The sequence below is a fragment of the Canis aureus genome, chromosome 12 (genome assembly GCF_053574225.1).
Source record: "Canis aureus isolate CA01 chromosome 12, VMU_Caureus_v.1.0, whole genome shotgun sequence".
Lineage (NCBI taxonomy): Eukaryota > Metazoa > Chordata > Mammalia > Carnivora > Canidae > Canis > Canis aureus.
This window is the reverse complement of record NC_135622.1, coordinates 50688486-50700530: the sequence shown is the minus strand read 5'-3', so window position 1 is coordinate 50700530 and position 12045 is coordinate 50688486. Positions and strand designations below refer to the sequence as shown.

Below are 12045 nucleotides of genomic sequence, written 5' to 3'. Positions count from 1 at the left end.
AGACCTAACAGGTGACTTAATGACATGACTGTTTGCATCAGACCACTTTGGCCTTGGCAGCCACAGCATTTCCATGACTCCATGACTCCACCACAACACCTTCCCTGTTCTACACAGTGAAGGGTATTTTTAGAGAGAGGAAGAAACCCTGTTCTACTGAGAACATGAGATATCCATTGGGAAAGCTGGTTTGGGTCATTATATGAAAGATTATATGAAAGATTGACTCAGGATGTCAAGTTTCACTGGTGACAGTGGAGGAAGAGGGATGGGGCTGAATGTTTATGAACTGAGCAGGGACTCATGGAAATGGGCAGGTGGCTATGTTTCTGAGGCTCAGTGGTTGTGGATGTGGATGTGGATGTGGATGTGGACAGTACGTGGGTCTTTATCTGAAGATCCAGGGGTGAACGTGCGAATATAACAAAGCCAAATGGAAAGGGTATGGCCATGATATATACACAGTGTGGTGTGTCCCTGGAGCAAGGTCAAAGTTGCCAGGTCTGTGTGCTCTGGGTACTGTGCAGTGGAAGTGCATGGAAAAGAATGTCAGAGTCTGAGGAGCCATGGGAACAAGTAGGGGGCTCAGGCTCATCCTCCCTGGGATGAGGGTTCCTGTCTACACGGGTGCCAGTGTCACCTCAAGAGAACACGGCTCTATTCCTGGTCATGGCTTTCTCTCATTGCCAAGTCACAGGGAAGGGGTGAGGCAGGAGATGCAGCCACCTGGGTCAGACCCAGATTTGAATTGCTCATCATTGCATGAAGGCAGAGGAAGGGAAGAACAATTAGAAATGATCTTTGCTCTTAGAGGAGCCCTGGCCTTTTTAGTTAGATATGCTGGTAGAGCCCAGGGGGGGTATTGATGGATCCTCCCAGGTCATCCTCTCAAGGGGGAGGTAATGTGACTCCTCAGAAGCCCCAGGTTGGGTCAAGGTCACCCCAGGAGTCTTGTCTGACTCCCCCACCTCACCCCACTACTCATATTCTAGAGTGGGGCATGGCTCTGAAGATAGGAACTATCCTCCCAGGCATGTTTAGATGGTTCTGGACAGAAAGCATCTGGTGAAGCTCCAGACCAGTGCTGCCCCACAGATAAATCATGTGAACCACACATGCAGTTTTAAATTTTCTAGTAGCCCCAGTAAAAATGTAAAATAAACAGATGAGATTCAAATAATGTAATCAGTATAAAAATTATTAATGAGATGCTTTATGTTTCTTTCTAAGTCTTTTTTGCACTTAGTTTTACACATGCAGCACATCTCCATTCAGACAAGCCACACTTCTAGGACGCAATAGCCACATAAGCTTAATGGTTAATATTGTGGACAGCATGCTTCTAGAAGGTTTGAACCTCAGCGTCACAATCATGCCTCCTGGGCATCCCTGCAGTTATCAAGATCCAGAAATACCAAGTCACTTGCCAGGGCTCACACAACATGTCAGAGTCAGAGCCAAGACAGGATCAGAAATCTCTCAAACCTAACTGACTGTTCTTTCCAACAGTGTGTGCTGACTTCTGTCTTCACAGCCACAGCTACACCATCCGCAGGCTCTCAAGTCTTCCTTCAGAGCCTTTTACATTACTCTAACTCTCCGTTCTGGCTCCCACCACCCCACCCGGGCCCCAACTGCCTTACCTCTGGACGATCCTAGCAACCTCCTAACTGATGTGCTTGCTTTTTTGGTCTTCCCTTCCAGTCCTTCTGGCAAAACCTGAATTTCCCACAGCTCTGATGAGAATAACCATGCTACCGAAAATAATGATTCATTCAAATATATTTTAGATAGGTTTTACTTTTTTCAAGAAGTTTCTGGTTTGCAGAAAAATCAACTAGAAAGTACAAAGAATTCCCATATACCTTCCCCACATGCTTTCTGGTTTCCTCCATCAACATCTTGCATTGGTGTGGTCCACTTGCTACAATTATGAACCCATATTGATACATTATTATTAACCAAAGTTCACAGTTTATATTACGGCTCATTCTTTGGTGTCCACAGAGAGAGAAAGGGAGAGACACAGGCAGAGGGAGAGACAGGCTCCCTGCCGGGAACCTGATACAGGACTCGATTCTAGGACCCTGGGATCACACCCTGAGCCAAAGGCAGATGCTCAACCACTGAGCCCCCAGGTGCCCCCCCATTTAACTTTTTATGACCTGTAGAATCCATAGTTCATGCCTCCTTTCTCATTCCTTATATTTATACTTTGCGTCTTCTCCTTTTTTTCTCTCTCACCAGTCTGACTGGAGGTTATTGATTCCATCATTCCTCTCAAAGAGGCAATTTTTGGTCTTACCGATTTTCCCCATGGCTTTTCTGATATTAATTATACTGACTTCTGCTCTGATCTTTACTATTGCCTTTGTTCTACTTACTTGTGTTCATGTTCTCTTTTTCTAGTTTCTCAGGGTAGAAACTAAGCTTAATCATTTAAGACCACTTTTCTCTTTTGATATAGATACTGAATTCTCTAAGTTCTCCCCCAATAGTGCTTACACATCTCCCTGCAAATTTTAATATGTTGTATATACATTTTGATTCAGTTCAAAATGCTTCCTCTTCTCCTTTTGATTGCTTCTTTGATTTACAAATTATTTATGGATTTGTTATTTAATTTCCAAAAGTTTGGGAACTTTTCCTGAGATCTTTCCATTATTGGTTTTTAATTCTACTGTGGAATTATTTACTCTTGCTTTATATTCCCCCATCTGCCATTCCTAATAAATATTGTGATTTCTTTCTTGTGACTTTATACTTTTTTCCACTTCTCCAGTCAGCAAACTCCTGTCTACTCTTTAATGCCCAATGACATCCTCTGCAAAATCCTCCCAAACTCTGCCAGAGGAAGTTTGTAGCGTTCTCTTTTGTCCCTGAAAAGCTCTTTCCATGCACCCATCTAAGAGTTTTCAGCATACTGAGCTGCAATCATGACTCATTTGTCTCCCCCACTAGACTCTGAGGTCCTCAAGTGAAACACTAAAGCTCTGTGCAGGCTTGTCTCCACACAATCTGGCACACAGTAGTTGAAAGAAAGAAAAGAAAAGAGAAAGGAAAGGAAAGGAAAGGAAAGGAAAGGAAAGGAAAGGAAAGGAAAAGAAAGGAAAGGAAAAGAAATGAAAGGAAAAAAGAAAGAAGAAAGAAAAGAACGAAGAAAGAAAGAAAGAAAGAAAGAAAGAAAGAAAGAAAGAAAGAAAAAAGAAATAAAGAAAGAAAGAAAGAAAAAGAAAAAAGAAAGAAAGAAAAAGAAAGAAAAGAAAGAAAGAAAGAAAGAAAGAAAAAGAGAAGAGAAGAGAGAGAAGAGAAGAGAAGAGAAGAGAGAGAAGAGAAGAAAGAAAGGAGAGAGAGAGAAAAAAAGCAATCAGGAAGGGAAGGAGAGAAATGGGAAGGAAGGAGGAGGGAAAGAATCAGTGACAGAGCCACTTAATCTTGAGTCATCCTCAGCTCATCCCTCCAGTTCCCAGAATGACTCAGCTATGAAAGCACAGAGACATGAATATTAAGGAAGAGAGGGAGTGTGTAAATCAGTTTCCTTGTGTGCAAGAACCAGGGACATGAAGCAGGCCCTCTCAGGTATGGCAGGATGCCTGCTTTGTGTCCAGCTTTCCTCAGGGCCTGTAGGGGCCGGGCTGGTGGTTACAGGCCAGGCCTGGGCCTTACCTATGCAGATGGTTACCAGGCCTGCCTGCGCGTGAGTGCAGCAGACACAAAGCAGAGCCGTGCAGGTGGTGCACCCCACTCCAGCTGTGGAAAACCTCTGGGCTGGACACAGGGAAATGATGTGTGCTCCAGGCTTGGGCACCAGGGTGCACAGCCGTGTGTGTGTGTGTGTGTGTGTGTGTGTGTGTGTGTCCATGTGCGTGTGGAGGGGAGGCAGGAGGGGGAGGAAGGAGGAGATGAGTGACTACCAAATCTGTACTCTCCAGGAGAAAAGAACCAGCGGCTTCTTTATTTCCTTCCCTGCTGCACCCAAATCCCACACTTTCCTAGTGATTTGATCTAAAAACACCTCACCTACCTGAAACCAAGCTGTGCCTATTAGTCATTAACACTGTTCTAGAAATTTGTACTTTTATAGCATTCCATAGCAGAGAAGGAGGTTCTCCCCGTAAAATTACATGCCTTTTAGGAAATTAACTTTATAAAAAGAGATCAGATTACCAGGCTTTCCTGGGGAGTTTTGGACACCAGCCAGCACATAGGGCAGGTATATAACTGACTTCCCAGGTCACCTGGTCCACCCCAGGCATGCTTCCATATCCCTTAAAAACTACTGAAATCAACACTTTCTCTTGTTTGGTATCATGTGAATCTATTCTAAGTACAGAAGTAAGGGGAACATCTTCCTAGCAATCTGAGATCCATCACTAAAATGCACACCCAGGACAGCCCAGGACAGCCCAGGACAGCCCAGGACAGCCCAGGACGATGCCCACAGAAATGAACAGCTTGACTAGGGAGGGTTAGACCTCTGCATGCCTCTTTCTGCAACCCTGTCCACTGTTCCTACGTGAGCCTGCTACCCTCCTAAAACACCTGACCTCTCAGCAATCTGAAGAAAAACAAAAAACAGACTCTGCCTTTTCCCAGGTCTTCGACAATATGTCAGGCATTCAGGCAGCATCTTGCAAAAAAGGGCTGCCTAGGGTTTGGCTCCTCCAGTAAACTGATGAACTCAATTCAGTTCATATCTGGAAAAGCTTTCAGCCTTTTAATTCAAGGCTTAGTAAAGAATGCATGTATCCTCTGCTTCTCAAAAGCTTGTGATGATGCTGCTGCACTTTTACAGAAGACCTACCTTAGTACCTGGTTTTGCTAACTAAGGAGGATTTGCTTTTATGAAAAAAAAAAAAAGATGAAAAGTGAGAATCACAATTTAGTGTTTGTTCTGCAATGAGCCCATATAGAGGCAGCACACACCAAGCCGAGCGGCAGGAGCGTCCTGCCAGGAACCACACGCAGCATCTCGGCATCAAGCCACCATAGCTTCAGACTGCATCTGTGAGCATCTGTGCTTTATCTGGATTTATTTCGTGCATTACTTAGCAATATGTGTCCCAAGGTATCAGAAAAACCTAAGCGTGGTTATTTTTGGGGTCTGAAAACACTCAAATTCTTTTTTTCATATGAATGAATAGGAATTGCTTCTGTGCTTTATGCCATTTCAGCTTATGAAAGTTTTCATAGGAACATTCTACTTTTGGATAGCAGGGGAAAGCTGTAATTGGATCCACCCTCACATGAGAACCTGATAGTTTACCTTGGGTCCTCACAGATGACAGCAGGTGAAGCACACAACAGACTGACCTCAGTACCGAGGGGACCCTCCCCAAGGAGCTGGTGAGAACACTTACCTAGTGTGGTTGGGGGTTGGGGCTCATGCAACTCTTCCTGTCTGCTGTGCATTCCGGAGTTCCACAGAGCCAGCCTGAAGCTGTCTGCTCCTTGCTCTGAGCTCAACATTTACAAACTCAGAACACATCTATTGGTTGCATGGGGTGTAGCTTTCTTCCAACATGCTCTGCCAAGTGACAGCTGTATTTCTGCGAGAGCACCCAGAGATCATATCTGTTGTCTGGTACTGTCTCAGAAAGAATAAAACCAGGTTTGGAGGCAGCCCCAACTCACCTAGTTGGCAGCTGCCTTGTACCCCAAGAGGGGGCTGTCAGTTGGCATTGAAAAAGCTTACTCTAGGCTCCAAAGCACGAGAGAAGTGAGCCTTTCTGAGCTTGACCTTAACAGACCCTAACCATGAACTTGAATCATCTATTCCCAAAGAGAACCTTTTGTTTCCTTCTGCTGATCTTTTTAGGTCTCAACTGTTTCACCAAGGAAATTGATTTGTCATCTCCATCTAAAAATAAATTTAAATCCTATTATGTGACACAATTTTCCCTGCTGGGGCAGAGATTACCAATAAAGTAGCAATCAGTGGTCTTTGACAGAACAACTCCTTACCAAATGTTTGTTTCATTGACTTACTGGTTTGTTCATCACACATCTCCTGTGTTCCTTCTTTGTACCAGATACCATGTTAGGCACTGCGATACAGAGATGAATAGCCTCCCACCTCCAGGGAGCTCATAGCTCACTTGAGTGAGACACCTAAGCAAGGAAACACATTACTTTGCTGTATGAGGTATGCTGACCACAAGTGGAGGGTGTCATGGGGTTTTGGAGGAGTGGTTTGGGTTACACGGAGAGTGGGAAAGCATGAATAGGCTGGTGAAGAGCAGGCATTGTCATCAGATAAAACTAAGCTTGAATCTAGCCCCAGCCCTGCCCCTTACTAGCCATGAAGTGTTAGGAAAAGTACTTAACCTTCTGAACTTTGGCTTTATTATCTGTGCAATCAAAATAATTACAATGGACTTTCATAGGAGACGAGATGGGATTATAAAGCACTTAGGAATAGTTGCTGGCACCTGTGAAGCATCCAAGAAATAAATAAATAAATAAATAAATAAATAAATAAATAAATAAATAAATAAAATTAATTAATTTTAATTAATTAATTAATTTTCTCATTATTATTTTCTGTGGGTCAGCTTCTGACACACCAGCATAAGATCTGTGCAAAAGACAAGATCTAGGGAGGCAGATGGCGACTTCCTAGGCAGGTGACAGAGAAGACCTATGTTCTGTTTACAGGGAGCTGTCAGCCTGTCTCAATTTGCTGTAAAACCCACTTCTTCTCCAGTTGCTGGCTGGGAAATTCTACCCCGAGTTATCGGTTTACGAGGTGTATGGCAGAGGCAAGATTGGGAACGGTCTCGCCACGTTATCTGGTTCTCTGCCTGGGCAGTGCCCCATTCCTCAACTCCCTGTTCACTATGCACTCAGAGTTTAGAGCAGAGAAGGCTGCATTTCCTCTTGTCACTGGCATGACTGTGTCTGTCTCCTGGACAAGTGCCAGTTGTAAATGGCTCCTAGTTTTCGCCCATTAATACTGTGTCTGCATGTGCCTATCTAAGCCTTTGTTTAAGTACTAAGAAAGAGTGTGTCCAGACAGTAAGCGCACAGAAATGTAGACACATGGCCAAGGAAAAGAGTGTGGCTGATATAAAATACAGTGGTGAATAAATGCTCCAAACCTGAGAAATTGTGAAGATTCATTTCAATTTTTTTCACAGATTTATGCAACTTAATTAGGTTGGGAGGGAAGCATGTGATTCCCAGACACAGAACAAGTGAGAATTTGTATATATAATATGTTTATAAATTCACTCAACATGCAAATTTTCCACCAGGCCTTCTTTTCTTTCTCTAATCCTAGCAAGGACAGAGAGGAGAAGGCAGCTTTCCTCAGGCATCTGCAGCAGGCCACATGGGATGCTGGCTATCACTTGCACGAATTGTCCCATAAAGGCACCTTCCATCATCCCTAGATTCTCAGCCAAAGTACCAGGGCTTTAAGGACAATGGTGTTCACTCACCCATTCATTTAGCCAGCATTAATGGCATCCCCCATTGCCTATAAAACCCAGTATAACATTCCAGGAGAGACACACAAATGAATAAAACCAACCAGGGAGTTTCCAGGTCTAAAGGAAGATACATATTACTCTAACACCAGATACAAAAAGGGAGGAAGGAAGCAAGAGCAAAGATGAGTAAGAGTTATCAAAAGAGCTGATGTTCATTATGTAATCTATATGAAATGCACTATCAATGGTTCATTTTTTAAAAAGCAGAGTAGTCATTATATAATTTTGCCAATTAGAAACAAATATCTGAGTGATATTCATCATCTCTTATTACTCAGCCATCAGAAAGGATGAATACTTACCATTACATGTTAGTGGATGGAACTGGAGGGTATAATACTAAGTGAAATAAGTCAACTGAAGAGAGACAATTATCATATGGTTTCACTCATGTGGAATATAAGAAATATTGCAAGGGACCATAAGGGAAAGAGGGGGAGCTGAATGGGGAAAAACCAGAGAGGAAGACAAACTATGAGAGACTCTTAACTCTGGGAAACCAACTGAGGGTCACTGGAGGGGAGATGGGTGGAGGGATGGAGTGACTGGGTGATGGGCACTAGGGAGGGTACATGATGTGATAAGCACTGGGTGTCACACTATATGTTGGCAAATTGAAATTAAATTTAAAAATTAAAAAAGAAACAAATGACAATTTGAATGAAAAGTTGAAAGTTTAAGCCAGATATTTTGCCTACAATGAACAAAGAGCTTTTATTTTTAAAGATTATTTATTTATTTATTCATGAAAGACAGAGAGAGAGAGAGGCAGAGACATAGGCAGAGGGAGAGGCAGGCTCCATGCAGGGAGCCTGATGTGGGACTCAATCCTGGGCCTCCAGGATCACGCCCTGAGCTGAAGGCAGACACTCAACCACTGAGCCGCCAAGCGTACCTCAAAGAGCTTTTTGTGTTAGCTTCTGCATATATAGCAAGCATTAAACACACAGTCTTATCCATTTATATATATATATATATATATATATATATATATATATATGTATATATATATGATATGTTCTGTATATATATATGTTCTATATATATATATAATATATATATATATTTAGATTTGGAGATGAATTATAAGGCCACAACAACTTCCAAATTATTCAGATATTAGAGTGTCAGTGAGACTCATTGCTGTAAAAATCAAGCCTCAAAATCTTTCTCTTTTCTTCAGATTAGGGACACAACATATCCAAAGCACAGCTTAGCTAGGGAATGGTTTAATATGTGAGGTAAAATACAGATTTCTAGCACACAAACACACTAGGTTTATAAGTGAAGAATACTAAAATCCTCAAGTATATCACCAGCTATCCACACATCAAATCTGATCCTGAAAAGTGAATGACCATCATGTCAGCTGCCAGAGTCAACGGGGAAAAAAGTTTCAAACAATTCAGAAGCCCATGTTTACTCACAGTGTATACTACTTGCACATCATTCTTCTTCATTGCATTAAATCCTGAGGCTTCTCTTAGCAGACATTTGATGCCATACCTTGAGAAAAAGAAGAAGGAATAGGGGCTTGAATGAGCACAAAATGATATTTCTTTCTTAAATGGAGTATAATTCTGACAGACTTTTTCCAAGTCACTTGGGATTTTTGAGGTTTGACATTGATCGAGCAGATGTAAAGCAAATAACACATTGTATTATAAGCTAAATTGCCATGCTGCTTTCTGTGTAATAAGAGTGATTTTTAAAAGAATATCAAGGATACTGTGAAGTGTGCCCACTCTTCCAGAAATCAATCTTGTGACCTTGATACGATATATCAATTTATTGAAAAATATGACATATTGAAACTAGCTGGTATAAAATCAGTGGAGAAAGAAAGGACAAAACATTTTGATAAATTTAAATTATTATAATCTGTTAAAAATACCAACAATAAAAATAACATACTTGAGAGAGTTTCAATGCAAAGTAGATTAAATTATGAAATGCCAACAATATGAAAGATGTTTGGAAGGAAGATAAGGATATTGATTAACCTTGGATTCTGTTAACTGAAGTATGAATGGTAAAAAAATTTTAGAGTGACAACCAAAAGAACAGCAATAAAATGCATAATTTTCACCCCTCTACGGGAAAAAAAATAGAAAAAAGGAAAGAATCTAGTCAATAAAAGCAGGGAAGGAAGAAAAAAAAGAAAACATCATGGCAAATTGAAAACATAATAATGCTGAAAAATATATCATAATAGAAATTTAAATGTTTAGAAATAAATTGCAATTAAAGCAATATATCTCTACAAATACCCACCATTATAGCTGTCGTTGTAGTCATGGTTATATAACTATTCCTACCGGGCATCTGGCATCTAAAAAGTTCTCAGAGGAAAATTAAAGTCTTATACATTTATATATTAGAAAAAATAAATACTGAATATAATTATATAGGTTTTAAGTTTAAAAAGAAAGCAGTAAATCCAGAGGTAATGTTGACAAGTCGAAAGTAGAGGTAAGAGGAAAATGTGTAAAAGAAAAAAAGGAAGTAAAAGAAAATTACGAGATTATTGATAACTGAAACAGCAGAAGGCAAGAAAGGTATAAAGAAGGACAGAGGGAATGAATGAAAGAACTTCTAGGGATCCCTGGGTGGCGCAGCAGTTTGGCGCCTGCCTTTGGCCCAGGGCGCGATCCTGGAGACCCGGGATCGGATCCCACGTCAGGCTCCCGGTGCATGGAGCCTGCTTTTCCCTCTGCCTGTGTCTCTGCCTCTCTGTCCTCTCTCTCTCTCTCTCTCTCTCTCTCTGTGACTATCATAAATAAATAAAAATTAAAAAAAAAAAAGAACTTCTAGCAAAGTTAATCAGGGAAAAGAGAGGAAAAGAAAGTAATCAGATAAATACAGATAATATGAGGAATGTAAATTATGCCATAACTAAATATAAAATTTAAATTACATTATAAAAGTATATTCAAAATAATTTTGCATCAATCATTTGAAAATATAGTAAAATATGTTAATTGACTTGAAATACATCAAATCCTAAACTCATGTAGAACTATTAAACAAATGGCATAGGCAGTCAAAAACACACAGCCCTTCAAACCAAGATAACATAACAAAAAATTTTATCAAGCCTTCAAAAAGCAGCTAGTTCTTTACTCAAAATTTATAAGAATAAAAAAAAAGAAAAGATATGTATCTTATTTCATTTGGCCTGTACAAACTTAATTTGAAAACAGGAAAATTAAGAAAGGTATAGGTAATCTCACCTATGAATATAGATGTGACTCTCCTAAACAAAATATTATATCAAAAACAGCAGTATCTATTTTTAAAATGCATCATAACTGGGTAGAACTTATTCCAGACATGCAAGAGTGTTTTTTCACACACACACACACACACAAAAGAAACACATAATAATGAATTTACCACATTAACACAGTGAGGAATATGTTTAATAGGGGTATAAATATATATCTGTTAAGATGTAACAATCTATTCACGATTTTTTTTAAACAACAGAAAGCATTTACCTAGCATCATAAAGAGCCAACTGGATAAAAAAATATGTAAAACAAAATCCATACTAAAGCACATACCCTACTTACTGGTAAAATTTTAAAATCAATTAGAGAAAGACAATTATTATATGATCTCACTCATATGTGGAATTTAAGAAACAAAATAGGGGATCATAGAGGAACAGAGGAAAAAATAAAACAAGACAAAATCAGAGAGGGAGACAAGCCATAAGAGACTCTTAATCATAGGAAACAAACTGAGGGTCGCTGGAGGGGAGGTAGGGGTGGGGATGGAGTAACTGGGTGATGGGCATTAAGGAGGGCATGTGATGTCATGAGCACTGGGTGTTACACAAGCTTGATAAATCACTGACCTCTACCTCTGAAACCAATAATATATGTTCATTAATTGAATTTAAATAAAATTTTTTAAAAATTTAGAAGTAGTCTGGGATCCCTGGGTGGCTTAGCGGTTTAGCACCTGCCTTTGGCCCAGGGCGCGATCCTGGAGACCTGGGATCGAATCCCACGTCGGGCTCCCGGTGCATGGAGCCTGCTTCTCCCTCTGTCTATGTCTCTGCCTCTCTGTGTGTGTGTGTGTGACTATCATAAAAAAAAAAAAAAAGTGTAAAAAAAATTTAGAAGTAGTCTCATTCAAATCAAACTATTGTCACAATCTTTAGCTCACGTCAGCAAAATAAGACAAGAAACACAAATGTTTAAGATCAAGAGAGAAAAATATCTGATGATGTCATAGTGTCATAGATGTCCCTGGAAAATACATGAAGACTGACAAAATTAAAACTAATAGAAGTCAGCAACATGCAGGTTATCTTCCACTTGTACTTGCACACCCCCCCTCACCCTTCCCCACCCTCCCCCACTCTCCCCTACCCTTCTTCACTTTCTCTGTGCCCTGTGGCACTAACTTCTGTGAGCTTCAGATGGATGTGGCCAGTGGTGAGAGGGAGAGCAGAGGCAAGGCAGGAGATCTATCAGCAGAAAGTAAAGCCAGGCTACTACTGTTCCTCAACCCTGTGTAGCTGCTGCTGGCCAGCTAATCC

General features: G+C 40.6%; 1 protein-coding gene across 5 annotated transcripts in view; it reads right to left on the bottom strand.

Moving 5' to 3' along the window:
* The window catches only part of LOC144281191 (uncharacterized), a 388757-nt gene that overhangs the window by 234856 nt on the left and 141856 nt on the right, over positions 1-12045 (bottom strand). For all 5 annotated transcript variants that reach the window (XR_013349696.1, XR_013349697.1, XM_077844038.1 and 2 more), the window contains one exon: positions 8921-8999. Coding sequence is in view for 3 of the 5 variants with exons in the window: in XM_077844038.1 (XP_077700164.1) it covers positions 8921-8999 (79 nt within the window). In the remaining 2 variants the exon portion in view is untranslated. The remainder of the gene's footprint in view (positions 1-8920; positions 9000-12045) is intronic.